Genomic DNA, 19710 nt, shown 5'->3' with positions numbered 1-19710 from the left:
AAACTGTATAGAATCCTCTGAACTATAAACTGCATGCTGGAATAAAACAGATAGAATGCTGACTGGCATTCCCGCTAACCATTGCTTTCAGTGTTGAATCCAAATGAATAAGAACACATTTTAGGCTTTTTAACCTGTGGTAGTAATTTTAGTAAACTATGCCTAGTTTGCAGTGATAGGTTTCCTCTGATAATCCAGAACAAAAAAAGAAATCGAAAGATTTGTAGTGAACTCATTGTCATGGTATAGGTTTATAGCAGGTTTCTTTGTGATTGTCACACCACCATAATGTATTACCAAATTATATGCCTCTGCAATCATGATGTTTGGAAATCCCAATATGTGAGCATCCTTGCTTCCAATATTTGCCATTTCTTTTGCATGTTTGATCTATTTTCATGTTCTGGTAAATGTAACGCCTTGGCAATATTACAATTTTATCAAGGCTGTTTGTCTTGTGTCTACTTTAGTATAGCTTTATAGTATGTATTGGTAATTGGTTTGATTTTTTTTCTATTTGGCTTCTGTGCTAGCCTGTTTTGGCATCCACTATAGTCGATAGTATGAGCCATCCTCTCTGTTATACTGCTTCTGTACTCTTTTTGAATTCCGCATTTTGGTCTCTTGCTGCAATAGATTAGTGATATATTCTCCCAGAATAGAACCTGGAAGTCCAGCAAGTTCTGGATGTGCCATACAACCATTTGTACAAAATAAGGGGTATATTTGGAAAGTGTGAAAGATACTGTTATCTGCACTTTCCAGAGTCCCTAGTGTATACCTATGTCACATGGGTGCGGGTGCGGGGGTGCGGCACTTTCAAAAAACCTGGGTGCGGGGGTGCGGCAAAAAAAAAAAAAAAAATATATATATATATATATATATAGTCCAAAAGTTGCACATAAATGACCCTGGGTGCGTTGACTGCACCCAGGGTCAGGTTGGCTGCGGGTGCGACACGGGTGCGGCACCTAGTTGGAGAATCCCTGACATATAGGGCAAATTTTTTTTTCTTGGCAAAACTTTTTTAAGTCCGAAAATTGGACCAAAATGACCCTGTGTGCATTGACCGCACCCAGGGTCGGGTTGACCGCACCCGCGTCGACGCGGGTGCGGCACCCTGCTAGCCGAATCCCTGTGACATAGGTGTATACTCAGTCTCAGGATGTCATCTTCCCCTGCAATATTATTTGGTGTTTTGTCATCTTTCTTGATATGGTTTTTCTTTGTTTGCCATGTCTTTGCATTTGTGGGTTCACTTGTTCAACTTCTCATGTTGCTTAGCCAGATATTTGTGAGAGAATAAGCACATGCTGCTAACATTTTTTGGTGGTGATGGTAAAAGCTATGATAGATATTTGATACAATTTTGTATTGTTTCTGCGTAGTCGTGATGTTTTTCAGAGGTCTGATTCATTGACAGGGTGCATTGTCTACCCCCTTGACTCTGCCTCCATTTTTCTTTTGATTCAATATTTTCAAATTTATTCCGGCATCATGTATTGTTTAAAGGTTGGTTTGTTGCATCAAAATATGGTTCTCGTTCACTCTCAAAAACGTTCTTATCCTTTTATAGTTGTCTTTTTTCGACATGCCCTCCTATCTCAAGTCATTGTTATTTCTTGGCTTTTGATTTGTATGCGGCAGGTAATTTATAAAATTAAACTTCCTGGACCTGCTATCCTTGGTGAAGGAAAGCCAGAAAATCAGAATCATGCCATTATTTTTACTCGTGGTGAAGGTTTACAGGCAATTGATATGAATCAGGTACCAGATAAACTTTGGTGGCGTGAGACATCCTGTTAGATCTCTCATGTGGTAATTTCCTTGGTTAATATGTTTACTACAGGATAATTACATGGAAGAAGCCTTCAAGATGAGGAATTTATTGGAGGAATTCCTTCAGACACATCATGGTGTGAGAAAACCAACAATACTTGGGCTTAGAGAGCATATCTTTACTGGAAGGTTGAGAAAATTAGAGCAGTAGTCTTATATGCATTTGTCAAATGTTCGTGGCTTTTTTACTGACAGGCATTTGATTTTTTGATGCAGTGTTTCATCTCTAGCTTGGTTCATGTCATGTCAGGAGAATAGTTTTGTGACAATTGGGCAAAGATTACTGGCGAATCCATTGAAGTAAGTTGGGGTTCTCAATAACTTTTGAAGGGACGTCTCTCTCTCTCTCATCCATGGCATTCTCCTGCTAAAATATGAGAAATATACAGTAATAAATAGGAAGATCACCTTTTGGTTCTTGATTGCATGTTCTTTGTCACTTGATTGTCAAAAATTTGCTAATTTGTATCTTGTTGTTACCATCACAAACCTAGTGTAGTTTTGTGTCCTGTGCTTCTCTCTATGATTTGTTGCTGTTGATTCAGGCGTAGTGGAAATTATATTTTATAAGCCATTTGTGTGTGCATGTGCATACATGCCTTGCGTGCACTATCCACATGTGCATGTCAAGCCTTAAATAAATGTGATATGAAAGAAGAGCTGTTAGGTGCTATAACTATTAAGAGAACGTCAGTTTGCTCTGGGTATTGTATCCAGCTCCAATACCCAGATCCAATATGAAAGGAACTAGCTTTACATTGTTTTATATTCTTTCCTTGATTGCCTTTTTGTTTCAGTTTCTTTATTGTATATATGAATTCACTTATGTAAAGTTAGCTTTGTATGTTATGTTTAATATATAGAATACCTACCACACGATTTCCCATTGGGAATCGTTTCAGCAGCAACCCCCTCTATATTCTTTTCTCTTATTCTCCTTGAGGTTGTTCTGGACATCTACAGATACCAAAACTATTAATAACCTCCTTGAGGCTCCATGCCATTTATACTTATTTTAAATAGCTAGTTTTGGTGCATGGATCTTTTACTTTTATTTTTTTAATGAGTTTTTATAAATTTGATGAGAAATCACCTTTTTCAAAAACCAGTAGAGGACCTGCATTTTTTCCACTAATTTTCTTCCACTTCACCACCGTGACCAACTTCACTACTGCCATCATCAACAACACTACCATCAATACTGCTTCTTCTCCACCACATCCACCTCCGCCTCACAACCACCACCTCACCACCACTTCACCACCATCATCATTGCCTCTTCCATTATCACCACTACCATTTCCAACTCCATGATACACTATCCCACCACCTTCACTGCCACCACCATCACCACTAACACTAATGCTGATCTCTTTTTGTTATTCATTCTAGTTTAAATAATGTCATTCAAACATTCACTTAAATAAAAATAAAAGCAAGATTCTTCTTTATAAAATGCGCTTTAATTTATTTATGTAAACAATAAATAAAAACAGATCCAAATAGGGCCTAAATTTCACATGACCTTGTTTTTTATTTTTGTTGTACTCGTTGATTAATGATTTTTCTTTTTTGTCTGTTAAGGGTGCGATTCCACTATGGTCATCCAGATGTATTTGATAGATTGTTTCATCTCACAAGAGGAGGTGTCAGCAAAGCATCGAGGGTTATCAATTTAAGTGAAGATATTTTTGCAGGTATGTTCTTGTCTTTGTTTGTCTTGGAATGTGATCATAATGCTCAAATTTTACAGTTATAAGGTCTGTTTGCTGAACAATTTGGCAGGCTTTAATTCAACACTTCGAGCTGGCAATGTTACACATCATGAATACATGCAGGTTGGAAAGGGGAGGGATGTGGGCCTAAATCAGATCTCATTGTTTGAAGCAAAGATTGCTAATGGCAATGGCGAGCAGACATTAAGTCGTGACATATACCGTCTTGGTCATCGTTTTGATTTCTTCCGTATGCTGTCATGCTACTACACGACTGTGGGCTTCTATTTCAGCACATTGGTACCACTGTCATAGACCTGCATTTGCTCATTTTGTTTTCTAAACTTATGCAATGAACCCATTTGCTCTTGGCTCTTGCAGATAACTGTTCTTACAGTGTATATTTTCTTGTATGGTCGTCTCTATCTGGTTCTTAGTGGAGTTGAAAGGGCATTGTATGCAGAAGCAGCTGTTCAGAATAATAAACCACTTCAAGTGGCACTTGCTTCTCAGTCATTTGTGCAGCTTGGGATCTTGATGTCGCTCCCAATGATGATGGAGATTGGCTTAGAAAAGGGATTTCGAACTGCATTGAGTGAATTTATTCTTATGCAGTTGCAACTGGCTTCTGTATTTTTCACATATTCTCTAGGGACAAAGACCCATTATTATGGACGCACATTGCTTCATGGAGGCGCAAAGTATCGGGGTACCGGCCGCGGATTCGTTGTCTTTCATGCCAAGTTTGCTGACAACTACAGATTGTACTCACGTAGTCATTTTGTCAAGGGGATTGAGCTAATGATTCTGTTGGTTGTTTACAGTATATTTGGCAATTCCTACCGGAATAGTGTTGCATATATATTGATCACCGTCTCCATGTGGTTTATGGTTGGCACTTGGCTCTTTGCTCCTTTCCTCTTTAACCCCTCTGGATTTGAGTGGCAGAAAATTGTGGATGACTGGACCGATTGGAACAAGTGGATTAATAACCGTGGTGGGATTGGAGTGCTTCCAGAAAAGAGCTGGGAATCGTGGTGGGAGGATGAACAGTCACATCTCAAATCTTCTGGCATTCGTGGAACTGTTGTTGAAGTTGTTTTGGCACTGCGTTTCTTTCTCTACCAGTATGGGCTTGTTTACCATTTGAACCTAACAAAGCAAACAAAAGACGTTCTGGTATGTGTATTTAATACTATAATGTATCCGTGTTCCTGTACTACGTTATCATAGACTATTTATCATTTGAGCAATAAAAAAAATCCCCTTGCAGGTATATGCCTTCTCTTGGGTTGTGATCATCGGGGTCCTGCTAGTAATGAAGGTACCAAGCATCATCCCATCTTACTTTCAACTGAAGCCAGAAATTGCCTAACATTTCATTAGAGATTTTATTCTTAGAAGAGCATGGTCCTCAACTATTAAGCAAATGTGCCTAGATGGCTGGACCTAGATGAGAAAGCTCTGTTGTTTATCAGCAGCCCAGGAATAATCCGAGCAAGCATTATAGCTTCTATTTATAATCAGTTCATGTTTTTCCATATTGATGTTTTTCCATTTTATTTTGCAGACTGTCTCTGTTGGACGGCGAAAATTCAGTGCCGATTTTCAGCTTGCGTTTCGATTGATCAAGGGCCTCATCTTCCTAACCTTTCTATCCATTCTCGTCGTTCTGATTGCAGTTGCGCATATGACGATACAAGACGTCATTGTGTGCATCCTAGCCTTTATGCCAACTGGATGGGGAATCCTTCTGGTTTGTATTCTAAATTTCTAACTGAAAGAAAATCTAATTCATTCCAACTGCAGAAAAGCTAATTCATCTACAGAATAGTACTCTAGGGCTGTATATACGTGAAGCTGGGACATGCGTTGAATAAGTTGAAAGTCAGCAAACTTCAAGTCGTGTCCCAGTTTCATCAGTGATTTGGACCTCTCCAATTAGTTTAAATTGTTTTCTATTTCCAATCGGATCAGGTCTGAAGCATCCAAGTCCTTTATCACGTATCAGCTTATCATTATCCGCTGTTCCGCTTGGTTCCTTTCAATATGATCATTGTTTTCTAGGCTGTTCTGGAATACGTATAGCTGCCTAAAGTCTGTTCCCTGCGGATTCCTCATAACTGCATTTTCTCCTGCCATTTGTTGTTTCTCAGATTGCTCAAGCACTCAAGCAACCTGTACACAGAGCAGGGTTCTGGGGATCAGTCCGTGCCCTTGCTCGTGGATACGAGATCATCATGGGGTTGCTCCTCTTCACGCCCATCGCCGTTCTGGCTTGGTTTCCATTCGTCTCGGAATTCCAAACACGAATGCTCTTCAACCAGGCCTTCAGCAGAGGTTTGCAAATATCCCGCATTCTCGGAGGGCAGAAGAAAGATCGTTCTGGTGGCAACAAAGAGTAGGTCACCAGAGGGAACTGTCATCCATCCATCATCATCTGCTACCGAGGCGTATTTTTTGTGTTCGCATCCTTCTTGTATAAACCGGATATCGTGTCCCACCATGTAAATCGGAGGGCACTATTCTTGTTATATAAATTCAGTGCCCGTTTGGATGACGTTTTTTCAGAAATGCAGTTTGGATTATACATTTTATGAAATATATTTATTGAAAAAAAGTTTCTTTAAACTGAAAATTTGAAGTCAATGGTGTTTGGATGAAAAAATCCATGTTTGGGCACGTGAGCGCCCCACGTTCTCAGTTAACCAAATCCCCTTTTCTTCCTACCAACTCTCCCGTCCACCGCCCTTCACTACCATCGCCGGCCACCCATTTCTGCATCTCCATTCCCAGCACCGTCCCTTTGCCTTTCCGTCACAATTACCAGAACCACTACCATCCCTGTGCATTCCTCCACACCTGCCACAGCCACATATCATCTCAGTCCGTTTCCGCCACAATCACCTCAGCTGCCACCATCTTTGTGCTATTGTCGCACATAAATAGCTCCCATAACGTTGTTTTGTCCGTCGGCCAAATCGCCCCTCAAACTGTTCTCATTGTCTATCAACTTGTTGAATTAAAAGTTCAGACTTCGAACCAGGCTGGTTTTCTGGCTTAACATTGACTAATATATATATATATATATATATATATATATATATATATATATATATATATATATATATATATATATATATATATAGAGAGAGAGAGAGAGAGAGAGAGAGAGAGAGAGAGAGAGAGAGGTACGTGCTTAATCCTTGTGTGCTGAATGCAATTTAAAAATCCAACGGCTAGAATGGGTTAATATTAATAGAGGAAATCATGTGGCCCTTTCAGTCTCCCTCTGTCTCTCGTTACCCTGAATCAGTGGAGTGCGGTCGTTCCATTGGTGGAGGAACCCCTCTCAGATTCTTCTCTCTCTCTCTCTCTCTAGCAACATCAGATTTTCTTAGGCTTCTCTAAGACCATAGACAACCTCCTGTGCTGCAACCTCGCCGACACCGAACGTGTACTCATAGAGCTCTTCCTGTGCTGCAACCTCGTTGACAAGGATCGTGTACACATATGAGGTCGAGGAGACACTCACTCTTCTTGGATTTTAGTGGTCAGGGTTATCAGACTTGTTCACGGGAGATAAGAGAGAGAGAGAGAGAGAGAGAGAGAGAGAGAGAGAGAGAGAGAGAGAGAGAGAGCAATTCACAAAAGGCTGGGGCGGCACTACAATGCTCGACCTCCAAAACCCTAAGCATTATAAATTGAAAACATATGCATATTACAATAATGCCATTAATGAAAACCTATTTAACATGTGTACATATATAATATGCGTATGGATCTGGATCCAGATCCATACGCATATGCAATGCTGTATTCTAACACCCTCCCTCAAGTTGTACGTGATTTTGGAGCATGTACAACTTGCTCTTCAATAGCCAAAATTGACGTCCTGTTAGTCCCTTGGTAAATAGGTCTGCCACTTGATCTTCTGTTCGAACATGACGTAGTTCTATCTCCTTCATCTCGACTTTCTGCCGTATGAAATGTTGATCAATCTCAATGTGCTTCGTTCTGCTATGCTGGATAGGATTACATGCAATATTTATTGCGCTTTGATTGTCACAGAAAAGAAATGATTGAATAATTGTCTCCCCAAGATCACTCAATAAGTGTCTAATCCATGTGACCTCTGCCGTGCCTGCAACCATCGATCTGTATTCAACCTCTGTACTCGATCGTGCCACTGCTTTTTGTTTTTTGCTACTCCAGGACACTAAATTGTGCCCAATATAAACACAGTATCCAGAGACAGATCGTCTCTCATCTGGATCCCCTGCCCAATCTGCGTCTGTATAAGTGATGAGTGCATGTCCTCTATGCAAATTATCGTTCTTGCGATAAACAAGTCTGTCTCCTATAGTTCATTTTAAATAGCGTAGAATGCGCTTCACAACTTCCATATGACCCTCCGTTGGAGCATGCATAAACTGGGATACCTGATTGACAACATAAACTATATCAGGTCTGGTAAAGGTCAAGTACTGTAACATCCCCACGAGACTTCTATATGTTGTAGGATTGACACAAAGATGACCATCTTCAGAGCTCAACCTTTGATGTAATACACTAGGAGTGCTGACTGGTTTGCAATTCGTCATCCCGGCTCTTTCCAGAAGATCAAGAGTGTATTTTTGTTGCATGAGAGTCAATGTGTCTTGTTGTCTTTCAACTTCCACACCAAGAAAGTACCGCAACTTCCCTAAATCTTTCATCTTGAAAGTTTTAATTAAAAACTGTTTCACGTCTTGCACATGACTATCTGAGCTCCCAGTGATCACAATGTCATCAACATATATAAGAAGAAGTATAACAATGTCAGCCTTTTGGTAAATAAAGAGAGAGTGATCCAGAGAGCATCTTCTAAAACCATAACTTTGAATCTGCATAGAGAAACTTTCAAACCAGGAACGGGAGGCCTGTTTCAACCTATACAGAGATTTCCTTAGTTTGCACACCCAAGCAATAGGATCCTTCTCGGCATAACCATGTGGTTGCTCCATATATACTTCTTCCTTTAGAGTTCCATGCAAAAATGCATTTTTAACATCCATCTGGCTAAGGCTCCAACCTTGATCGACTGCTAGGGATATGATAATACGAATAGTACCCATTTTGACTACGGGACTAAAAGTTTCGTCGTAGTCTTCACCATATTGTTGTGTGAATCCTCGAGCAACAAGTCGCGCCTTATATCTATCAATACTTCATTCAGGCTTATATTTTATTTTATAAACCCATTTTGAGCCAGCTACATTCTTTCCTTCTGGCCGAGGGACTATTTCCCAAGTCTGGCATTCATGAAGAGCTTCCATTTCTTCATTCATAGCTTCAGTCCAATGACGGGATTGAAGAGCTTGATTAAAACAAGTGGGTTCATCCTGTTTTGTGAGCTGAGACATAAACAACTGGAAATCAAGGGAGAAGGTCTCATAACTCACCCATCGTTGAATAGGATGCTTAATGCGTGACGACCTTTGAGCCAAATCATTGGCGATGCTTTCCTCCACATTCCTCGACTCTGTATTTTTGCTCCGTCTAGTGTATATCTGTCCAGAGAAACGTTCTACTGGGGGTGGCTCAACTGGAGATAATTCAACATGCATTTGTGAGTCATTCAATTCCCTACTCAAGCCAAAGGAAGAGCAATTTGTTTGGCATGTTTCTCCTGTATTAGCAGAGTTCTGCGCTCATCCATGGATCATATACTTCTAATTCTCGAGGTGGCAACACTGCAGAGTCATTGACCTGAAAATTTTGTTCGTCAAAAACAACATTTCTGGAGGTCCTAATGCGTTTTGTAGTAGGCTCATAGCATCGATAACCTTTGTATTCATCTGCATACCCAACAAATCTGCACTTGACAGCCTTATCCTGAAACTTATTTCGCAGAGATGAATCAATATGTACATAACATACACAACCAAAAACACGCAGCTCATCGTAAGAGGGATGTTGCCCAAATAAAGTATAATAGGGAGATTTCCGATCCAAAAGTGTCATAGGAAGACGATTTATGATATGAACAGATGTGTGAAAAACTTCTGTCCAGAGACTAACGGGCACATTGCTATCATGTAACATGCTCATCGCACTCTCAACAATATGCCTGTGTTTCCTCTCCGCAACCCCATTTTGTTGAGGAGTATGAGGGCAAGAAACCTGTCGACTTATTCCTTTATCCCGAAGAAAGGCAAGAAATTCGTTCGATGAATACTCTCCTCCACCATCACATTGTAAATGCACAATATCACAAGCAAACTTTGTTTTGACCATCGAATGGAACTCCCGAAATATTTGAAAAACTTCATACTTGTGTTTTAAGAAATATATCCAAGTATAACGGGAATAGGAATCAATAAAGACAACATAGTAGCGACTACCAGAAAGAGAAGGAATAGGTGCAGGTCCCCAAACATCGGAACAAATAATCTTAAATGGCTTTGAAGCTCTTTTATTTATAATATGAAAAGGAAGGACATGGCTTTTGCAGAGTTCGCATGAAGAACATTTATTATTATTATCAGAAAATGAACATAAACTAGATTCTGGAAGGAGACCATCAGATACAAGATTTTCAACGAAACCTCGACTACAATGTCCCAAACGACTATGCCAAATATCTGGCTTATTACAATGAGATGAATTAAAAACTTCCAATGAAGGAAAAAACAAAGACTCTGAAGGCGAAGACACTGAAGAATGCTTGGACGACTTCAACTGGAGGACTGGTACTGAGGGTGAAGACACTGAAGGAATCTCCTTGAAGACGTACATGTTTCCTTGTCGCTCCCCCTTAGCGAACGTCTCCTTCGTTCGTAGATCCTTAACATAAACAGATTAGGGAGTAAATTCGACGGAAGAATTCATATCGTCAACAAGTTTAGCTAAAGAAACAATGTTCTTTTTAATATTAGGAGCAAGAAGGACATTGGACAAGTGAAGTGAGGACTTTGACATAGGGATATGTGCATTGCCAGTATGACTAATGGAGTGATAAGTTCCATCTCCCGTAACTATACTACCTTTTTCAAAATAAGGCAATAAGTGAGATAACTTACCCGCATTACCCGTAACATGTGTGGCGGCACCTGAATCAACATACCATTCGCCTTGTTCATTTTGCTTGATCGACATTTGTGACAATGCTGACAACAAAAGTTGTTATACATCTGTGGATGGCACTTTTGTGTCCACAACAGTAGCTGATTTATTCTCAGTTTTGTTTATTTTTCCTCTATTCTGTAGATTGAACCAACAATCAGCTTTCACATGTCCTCTTTTGTTACATAAGAAACAAGTGGGCACTCTCCTCTGATTCCCTGTATTAAAAGTCCCTGAAATATTAGGTGTGGGCAAGATACCACGTCCTCCCTGCCCGAAGCGTCCGCGGCCTCTGCCTCCTTGATGCCCTCCATTTCCTCGTCCAAAACCTACAGAAGTGTCCATGGCCAAAACTGAATGAGGACGAGCTGATTCATTTCCTTTTGCCCTTTGCTTCATAATCATCTCATGCTGGAGAAGTTTCGCTTGGAGGTCGTCAAAAGTGGGCAAGTGAGGAAGGCAGGATAAAGCTGTGGTAAACATGTCAAAATCAGGACCCAATCCATTGAGAAGTTGTTGAACTTTATCTTTATCTGCAATAACACTTCCAACAACAGCCAATTGATCAGTAATACTCTTCAAGCGGCCTATGTATTCCATGACTGTCATGTACCCTTTCTTCAAACTTTGAAATTCATGTTTTAAGTACATAACTCGGGCTTCTGATATCTGAGAGTATGTCTGAGACAACTTACTCCATAGATCTGTCGCAGTGCAATCATCTGAAAGAGTAACCAACACTTCTTGAGAGAGTGTTGACGTAATATAAGCAATCAAAGACTGATCCCGCTTCCTCCAAGCTGTATAGTCTGGATTCTTAATGGAAATGGTAATTGTGTCACCCTTCTCATCCTTGGTTTCCTGCAAAATAAGCCGCGGTGGTATAGGAACTAAACCATCCAAATGTTCATCGAGATCCTGACTCCGTATAAAAGGAAAGATTTGCCTCTTCCAGGTCAAAAAATTAGAATGAGTAAGTTTTTCTGTAACGAGCTGACTCAAGAAATTGACAGAGGGACCGGATGACGAATTGGATGACGAAGAGAAATCCATAGCAATGTGAAACAGTGAATAAGTTCTGTACTACCAAAAGTGTTGCACAAGGAACACTGAAACAACAATTAAGGAAACAGCAATAGAGGAAAGAAAACTTGTGGAATCAGAAAAAAAAAAAAACTGGTTTGTAATAACTGCAGTCGGTTTGGATCTGGGTTGCTGTTCACGCTGGAAGATGATCACGTGGATCTGGGTTTGTTGTTCACGCTGGAAGAAAAGTTTTCACGATCTGAATATGATCACGCAGGGGAGTTGCTGCTCACGATCTAAAGATGATCACGCAGGGGAGTTGCTGCTCACGATGAAGATGGCTCTGATACCATATCAGACTTGTTCACGGGAGATAAGAGAGAGAGAGAGAGAGAGAGAGAGAGAGAGAGAGAGAGAGAGAGAGAGAGAGAGAGAGAGAGAGAGAGAGAGAGAGAGAGAGAGAGAGAAAGGGAGAGAGAGAGAGAGAGAGAGAGAGAGAGAGCAATTCACAAAAGGCTGGGGCGGCACTACAATGCTCGACCTCCAAAACCCTAAGCATTATAAATTGAAAACATATGCATATTACAACAATGCCATTAATGAAAACCTATTTAACATGTGTACATATATAATATGCGTATGGATCTGGATCCAGATCCATACGTATATGCAATGCTGTATTCTAACAAGGGTTTGGGTTTGGCATTTATTTCTTCGATTCATCTCTTCCTTTTCCTTCTCTTCTGAGTTCTATCAATTCACCCTCATGATGTTTAACATTGTTCTGTTTTAGGTGTGGCTGGTTGCTTATTTCGGGCCAAAATTTTGGATCGAAATCATTTGAGGTGTTGCTGGTTGTTTGATTGCTCTGAATGATAGTGTGCTTGATTTGTTAACAAGCAGAAAGGAAGAAGACAGATCTCCATTAGGATTCATGTTTATATATTTATTGATTACTTGGATTTTTTTTTTAAATTCTGGTTTAAGTTGCACTGAGGACTTGAATTTTTTTTTTGTTGTTGAATGAGTTTGCAAGTGGATTGAGTTTCTTGGTTCTGATTTTGTTAGAATTATTTTTATTTAATTTTGTGCTGTAATTGGTGTTTCCTGATCTTAGGGGCAGGTTGCATGTGAGTTAGGGATTTTTTTTATATGCATTGAGTTATCATTGATATGCTTGTATATGCATTGAATTTTTCTGTTTCTGAACAGAGCCTAACTGATATCAACCTTGATAAGTCTGACCATATTTGTTATGTTGTGCTTTATTGTTCTTGAGATTATGAGTATATTGAGTAATTTTAATTATGAGTACCGATATCATGTCACTTGCTCATTCTGATTAACTATATAGATTTTAATAAAAAGAGTAATATTAAATCTTAAAAAGTATTTGCAAAATTTTGAAGTACTCGGATGGAAAAGCATATGGACACATTTCAGTATAATTTTAATTATGTGTACTGATATTATGTCACTTGTTCATTCTTAAAAATCAGGTATAAAGGTTGTAATATATGCATTGATCATCTGGTGAGCTAAGTTTCAGTTCTTTTTGTATATTTTTATTGCCACTAAATTACTGTTGAATTAACAGTGTATAAGGGTATATAACTGATATTTTTCTGATTTTGAACAAATTTATATACATAGATATCAACCCTATTAAGCCCACCAACATGATGCAGACAGCTTTTTGGGTGTGAAATTTCGACAAATTCGACACCTTTGAAAATCTTCCTTACACATTGCAATAATATGATCCAAAACTTGTTTTTTATTAAACAAACCAATTAGATGACATAAAGTGGCTGAACCATGTAACTCACTCTCATTACGCATGAAAAATGAATGTTTGGTTTTTGTTAGATTATTAAGGGATTTATTTCAATTCATGTTAATTTATTCTGTTTTACTTGTAGTGTTGAAACTTTTGTTTGATTGGATTGTTTTACCTATAAGCTCTTTTTTTCAAAAGGTTGAAGCTATGGACCCAAGTTGTTCTACAAATCATAATGTGACAAAGGAGCTGGACTTGTCAGTTAACATTGAAAAACCAGATATGTGTTACGTGAAAATGTGAAGAAATGTGATAGTGTGGATGTTTGTTTGGTTGAACATGTGGGGAAATGTTATAATGTAGACATGTGTTTGAATGTGGATGATGATGAAAATTTTGTTGTAAAATTAGATTTAGAAGATGATGTTAGTCTTTAAGTCCCACACATACAAATAAATGTGGTGTTATTGGAAACCAAATAAGTAAAGAATATATGCCAAGTATGTCGTTGGAGACAATACCTAGTAAGGGCATGAAATTTGAGACCGATGTCAATGCATATGAGTTGATGAATGACTTTGATACTAAAATACATTGTTGTAGCAAGTATGTCGTTGGAGACAATACCTAGTAAGGGCATGAAATTTGAGACCGATGTCAATGCATATGAGTTGATGAATGACTTTGATACTAAAATACATTGTTGTAGCAAAAAAAAAAGAGGATAGTTGTTTGAAAACAATTTGCATGCATAAAAAAGGCTTTAAAAAACCAAGATGGGAGAGTTAAAGAGCTAAAAGGTTATTAAGATATGTTGTAAAGCAACAATGACCATTTAATTATGTTTTAATAAAAAAAAAGTGAGTTATTCTTAGTATTCTATTGGGACACGATCATGTATTGCATTTGCCATATAAAATAAATATGCACATGTCAGCAAAAATAATCAATGTGCCAGACAAAAATGTGATAAATGACGGGATGAAAGCTGGTGTAAAAGCTTCTCAAATGATGCATGTCTTAGCCTTTGAAGAAAAATGAATATTTTTTTTATTAACAACTAAGGGTGCATATTCAAAAGGATAAAAAAATATCATGACAAAGGTTGTCAAATTGCATTGATTTTATGAAAAATAAGGAAAAAAGCACAGATTTCTACTATGCTATTTAGTTTGATGAAGATGGTGATGTTGACAATTGTTTTTGTGTTGCTAAATCACTTAAAGACTACTATTATTTTTGGAAATGTAGTTGCATTTGACACAACATTTAAAACAAACAATTATCAGATGTTGTTTGCCCCCATTCACTGGAATTAACCATCACAATCAATTGATCATATTTGGTGTGCATTGCTTATAGGTGAAAAAAAAAAGAAAACTTTTGTTTAGCTTTTTCTAGGATGGTTGTCACATGTTTAAAATTTTTAACATGAAACATATTCGTGAACTACCATCTATGTTCATACTGAAAAGATGGACCAAAGATGCAAAGAGTAGTGTCATAGATCAATTAGGTTGTTCATGAGTATCGAGTGAATCATCCACAATTATGAAAAAGCATGCACTTTTGATAAAGACAAAGAATTGTATAACTGATGCAATGGTGTGTGATAATGGTTTTGGACATGGCAGCAGATAAGTTGATCTAAATTAAGGAGTTTCTTGCTAGTGGTGAGAATGTTAGTGTTAATAATGAAGGAAAACTATGAGGAGCACATGTAGTAAAGGTCAAAACATCAATTTGTTGTGTTCTACTAATGATCTCGTTGATAATAACATTGTTTTGAGAGATCATGAACCAATGCATTCGAAAGGAAGTAATCATGGTAAGAAGAACCTGAGAGGGGGTTCCTCCGCTGCCAGAACCACCTCACTCCTTAGTTGGTTCAGGGTAACGATAGACAAAGAGGGAGACAGAAAGGGGAAAGGGAAAAGTGAGAGGGACTAAGTGATTCCCATTTAGTCCTCAGTTGTTGGAAACTGCTAGATTTTTTAAGTTGCATGTTTTTTTTTTTTAATTTTGAAGTTTTTTCTAAATTCTAGCCTTCATAGGTTTCTATACGTGGATAGGTTTTTATAAGGTTCCAAAATCAACCGTCTATAATTTTTTAAGACTTTTAAGGCTCTAAAAACCATATTTTCATCCAAAATGCGTGATCCAAGAGTCTATTTCTATGAAAACAAGCACGTAGAACACATCAGTAAGGTCGAATTTTGAAACAAAGTCCATCGAGTACGGGCTCAGTCAGGAATGGGTCATGTATATTACCATTATATATATATATATATATATATATATAGTAAAGTGCTTAAACATTAGGTGCTTGGGATATGCGCTTCATGGATTTTAACTTTTTATTTTATTTTATTTTTAAATTTTGACTGTACAGATGTGACCTATGGACACATGGGTGGGTTTTTATAAGGTTCAAAAAATCAATGGTCTATAAAATCTTTGTAAAATTTGGAAGCTACAAATATCATTTTTTTTATTGAAAACACATGTCCCAGTTGTGCATTCCTCATAAATTGACCATGCACAACACATTTATGGGGTCAGAGCTGCAAAAAAAAAAAACACTAAAAAATTAGAAAAACCCATCAAGCACATATCACAAGCACTTCCGTTCTACTCATAATAATGGGTAGGTGCTTAATAATGTGCTAATGGGTTTTTCAAGTTTTTCTCGTTTTATTTTTAAATTCTAACATGTTATCTATGTGCTTAATTTTATAAGGATCAGCTATTGAAGTGTTTGATTCTAACACATGGATATGAATGTGTTTTTATAAGGTTCAAAGAATCAACGGTTCAAAATCTTTGTAAATCTTTGAGGCTCCAAATATTATTTTTTTTTATCAAAAACACATGATCCAATTGTGGATTCCTCATAAATCCCCATGTAACACATTTATGAGGTAGGAACTGTGAAATAAACATTGGAAGAGTAGAAAAAACCATTAAGCATAAACCATATTTTATTAAGCATATAGATATATATATGGAGAAAGTGGTATATGCCTTAGGTGGGTGGTGAATCCGGTCCAACGGTTAGAATATGTATTATTTAAAACAGTCAAAACACATGATTCCCCAACACCCAGCTTTCTCCTTTGCCCTTTCCGTCTCCTTCCTCTCTCTCGTGGATCGGAGGAGCGCATCGGCGACGGCGGGGGAAGAGCACACGACATTGGGGATGTTGTTACCTGCACGGAGCACACCCGTCAGAAGATCGTCACTACCATGGACGTCATCTATGCCCTCAAGAGGCAAGGCAAGATGCTCTACGGGTTCGGTGGTTAAGATTTTTGATCCAAAGTCTGAAAGAAAAGAAAAGTTCTTAGTATGTCAGATCGGATTTTTGAGAATCTTGGGGTTTTAGACTTAGGGGATGGAATTGATGTTGAGGTTAGATTTTGCTTTCTCTCTATTTGGTTTTCCCTTATTTTTCAGTTGAATGTAAAGCTCGCTTTGTTTCATCATCGATTACTTTGAAATAAATATAGTATTTCATCATTTTGATGAAACAAAATTGTATTTTTTTGTTTGCGTTTATGTTGGTTTGGTGTTTCCTTGTTATGTGTTGATGTGAGATTGCTGGGCGTGGATACTGTGTTGTGTGTATAATATGTGGGTTTTTGTTGTTTTTAGTTTTCATATTTTTTTCCTGTATATCTATTCTTACACATTGTGTTTTCAGAACTGAGGAAGATGCTGAGTTTTCTTTGTAATTTTGGTTTTTGGAGCTCAGGGTATTGGGACTTTTATGGTGTTTCTTGGTTTTTTTATATAAGGTGGGCTTGTGGCTTCTGGTTTCTGTTTTTAATGTAGTTTTTATACCCTCAGTCTAAAAATATGTTCTAAATAAGCAGCAATTAAGGAAAATCTCATTCAACAATTGTATTTCAAATTACAAGGACAATAAATACCACCAACATTCAACAAAATCTCCCCCACATTCAGCAAACAACTACCAAAAAATCTCCCCCACATTCAACACGGTTACAAAAACTTTTTGGGCTGTTGTAAAAGCAACACTGAACTGGCTCAAGCATAAACACTGAGCCACAAAATCATAACCTGTACATCATGAAACACATGACTTAATTCTTTAAGGGTTTCGATTTGCAAAATATGCTAAACTCATAACATAAAATAAGAAGTTAGTGGTACCTTCACTATTGGGAAATAAGGGGCAGAAAGGAGCTGATAAACAATTTATATGTTGCTGCCAAAAAAAAATCTAAAAAATCAAGCGCATCCTGTTATCTCATATTACACCCTTATAAGACTAATAACAAAAAGCATACAAACAAATAAACAATACGATTCAAGCTTTATGTACTGTTGCAGGCACGTTGAAGTGGCCTACATACTAGAAGAGTAGACACCATGAGTAATGGGTCCTATGTGTTGCTTCTCTTGCAAACAAAAATTACATAGGAGAAGTGAAGGGGCTGTAACTATCAATAAGCACATTAGGCAATGGCTCTGCTAACACATCCACTCCTTCCCCATTGGGGACCCAAAACTATATGACTATATAAACCTCTAAGTAATGAGTTTGTTCTCCACCTGCTTTTCAACAATATTACAAAGAATGGATGAGGGGAGAAGACAGAATGTAGCAGTACATAGGTTAAGGGAGTGAAAAAGGCTAGGTTTAGATGGGCTCAGATTAGCAAAAGAGTGGAGTCATGGTCGTGCTTACCTGAGAAAAGGGCTCTCTCGCAGGCTCAGGAAAAGCCCAGACGCCCCAGGGATTCACACACACACAACCCCAGTTAACACAAGGCTTGATCCTACTCAGTCATTTCAATAACATATAGTTGATACTTGTCAATGGAGCTCTTTATTATCATGGCCATCTCAATGGAGTTTTTATGCCTGATTTTGAAATTTGCTTCCGTTGAAAATATAGTAATTGCAGATCTTATTATGATTTGCAGTTCAATATTTTCTGCATTGTACAAAACACTAACGTTAAGCAAGAAAGTTAAATTCCAAAAAGACTTTCAGACCCCTCATAAACAATCCTCAAGTTTGATTAAGTCATTCAGTCACAGTTCGAGTCCCAGACAGACGCCAGCGAAAAATGTCATCATTTTACCAAACTCAGCCATAATATTATATTTGTTGGCACCGAGTTATGAACTGATTCTAGATCTATGTAATTCAAGCTTTAAAATTCATTAATGACTTCCAATCGTTAACACATATCCATCCTAGTGATCAACAAAATCAGGGTCCAGTACTGTATGAAAAGAAAAAACTACATAAAAAACAAAAACCAGAAGCCACAAGTTCACCTTATATAAAAAAACCAAGAAACACCATAAAAGTCGGAATACCCTCAGCTCCAAAAACCAAAACTACTAAGAAAACTCAGCACCTTCCTCAGCTCTGAAGACCAGCCTCAACATTCCTCACTTTGTAAGAGAACACAATGTGTAAGAACAGAAATACAGAAAAAAAATATGAAAACTAAAAACAGTAACCCACATATTATACACATAGCACAGTATCCATGCTTGACAATCCCACATCAACACATAACAAGGAAACACTTAACCAACAGAAATGCAAAAAAAAAAAAAAAACAATTTTGTTTCATCAAAATGATGAAATACTATATTTATTTCAAAGTATTGGATGATGAACCGAAGAAAGCTTCACATTCAACTGAAACATAAGGGAAAACCAAAAACAGAGAGAGCAAAATCTAACCCCAACATTAATTCCATTCCCCAAGTCCAAAACTCCTAGATTCTCTAAAAGCCAATCGGGAAATACAAAGAACCATTTTTTTCTTTCAGTCTTTGGATCAAAAACCCTAATTGCCGAACCCGTAGAGCATCCTGCCTTACCTCTTGAGGGCATAGACGACGTCCATGGTGGTGACGATCTTCTGGCCAGCCTGCTTCGTGTAGGTAACGGCATCCTGAATGACATTCTCCAGGAAGATATTGACCATGTTTTTTCGACGGTTGCAGGGAAAGAAAGGGGGAGGGAGTGAGAGAAGGAGAAACATAGTGGTTCTCGGTGATGGTTCGGGAAACCAAAGACAGAAAAGGGGAAGGGGAACGAGAGGGAAAAGGTAAATAAGAGATAGTTTAGTCGTTGAATCTAATGCAGATCTAATGGCCAAAATTTTTAAGTAGGATTCAAAACCCAACTATTAAGCAATGAAATATGCTTAATGATAAGTGTTTAATGGGTTTCTATGCTTTTTAGGTAATT

The 19710-nt window shown here is 38.0% G+C and overlaps 1 protein-coding gene across 2 annotated transcripts in view; it reads left to right on the top strand.

Moving 5' to 3' along the window:
- The window catches only part of LOC149817952 (callose synthase 3-like), a 57929-nt gene extending 51737 nt beyond the window's left edge, over positions 1–6192 (top strand). For both annotated transcript variants that reach the window (XM_089985930.1, XM_089985931.1), the window contains exons 35-43: positions 1648–1767; positions 1850–1968; positions 2056–2139; positions 3424–3536; positions 3625–3854; positions 3936–4733; positions 4828–4878; positions 5125–5310; positions 5711–6192. In XM_089985930.1, the coding sequence (XP_089842056.1) occupies positions 1648–1767; positions 1850–1968; positions 2056–2139; positions 3424–3536; positions 3625–3854; positions 3936–4733; positions 4828–4878; positions 5125–5310; positions 5711–5959 (1950 nt within the window). In that variant the 3' untranslated portion in view covers positions 5960–6192. The remainder of the gene's footprint in view (positions 1–1647; positions 1768–1849; positions 1969–2055; positions 2140–3423; positions 3537–3624; positions 3855–3935; positions 4734–4827; positions 4879–5124; positions 5311–5710) is intronic.
- The last annotated feature ends 13518 nt before the right edge of the window (positions 6193–19710 follow it).

The sequence above is a fragment of the Nuphar pumila genome, chromosome 13 (assembly GCF_984573655.1).
Source record: "Nuphar pumila chromosome 13, dmNupPumi1.hap1.1, whole genome shotgun sequence".
Taxonomy (NCBI): Eukaryota; Viridiplantae; Streptophyta; class Magnoliopsida; order Nymphaeales; family Nymphaeaceae; genus Nuphar; species Nuphar pumila.
This window is presented reverse-complemented; position numbering and strand designations above follow the sequence as displayed.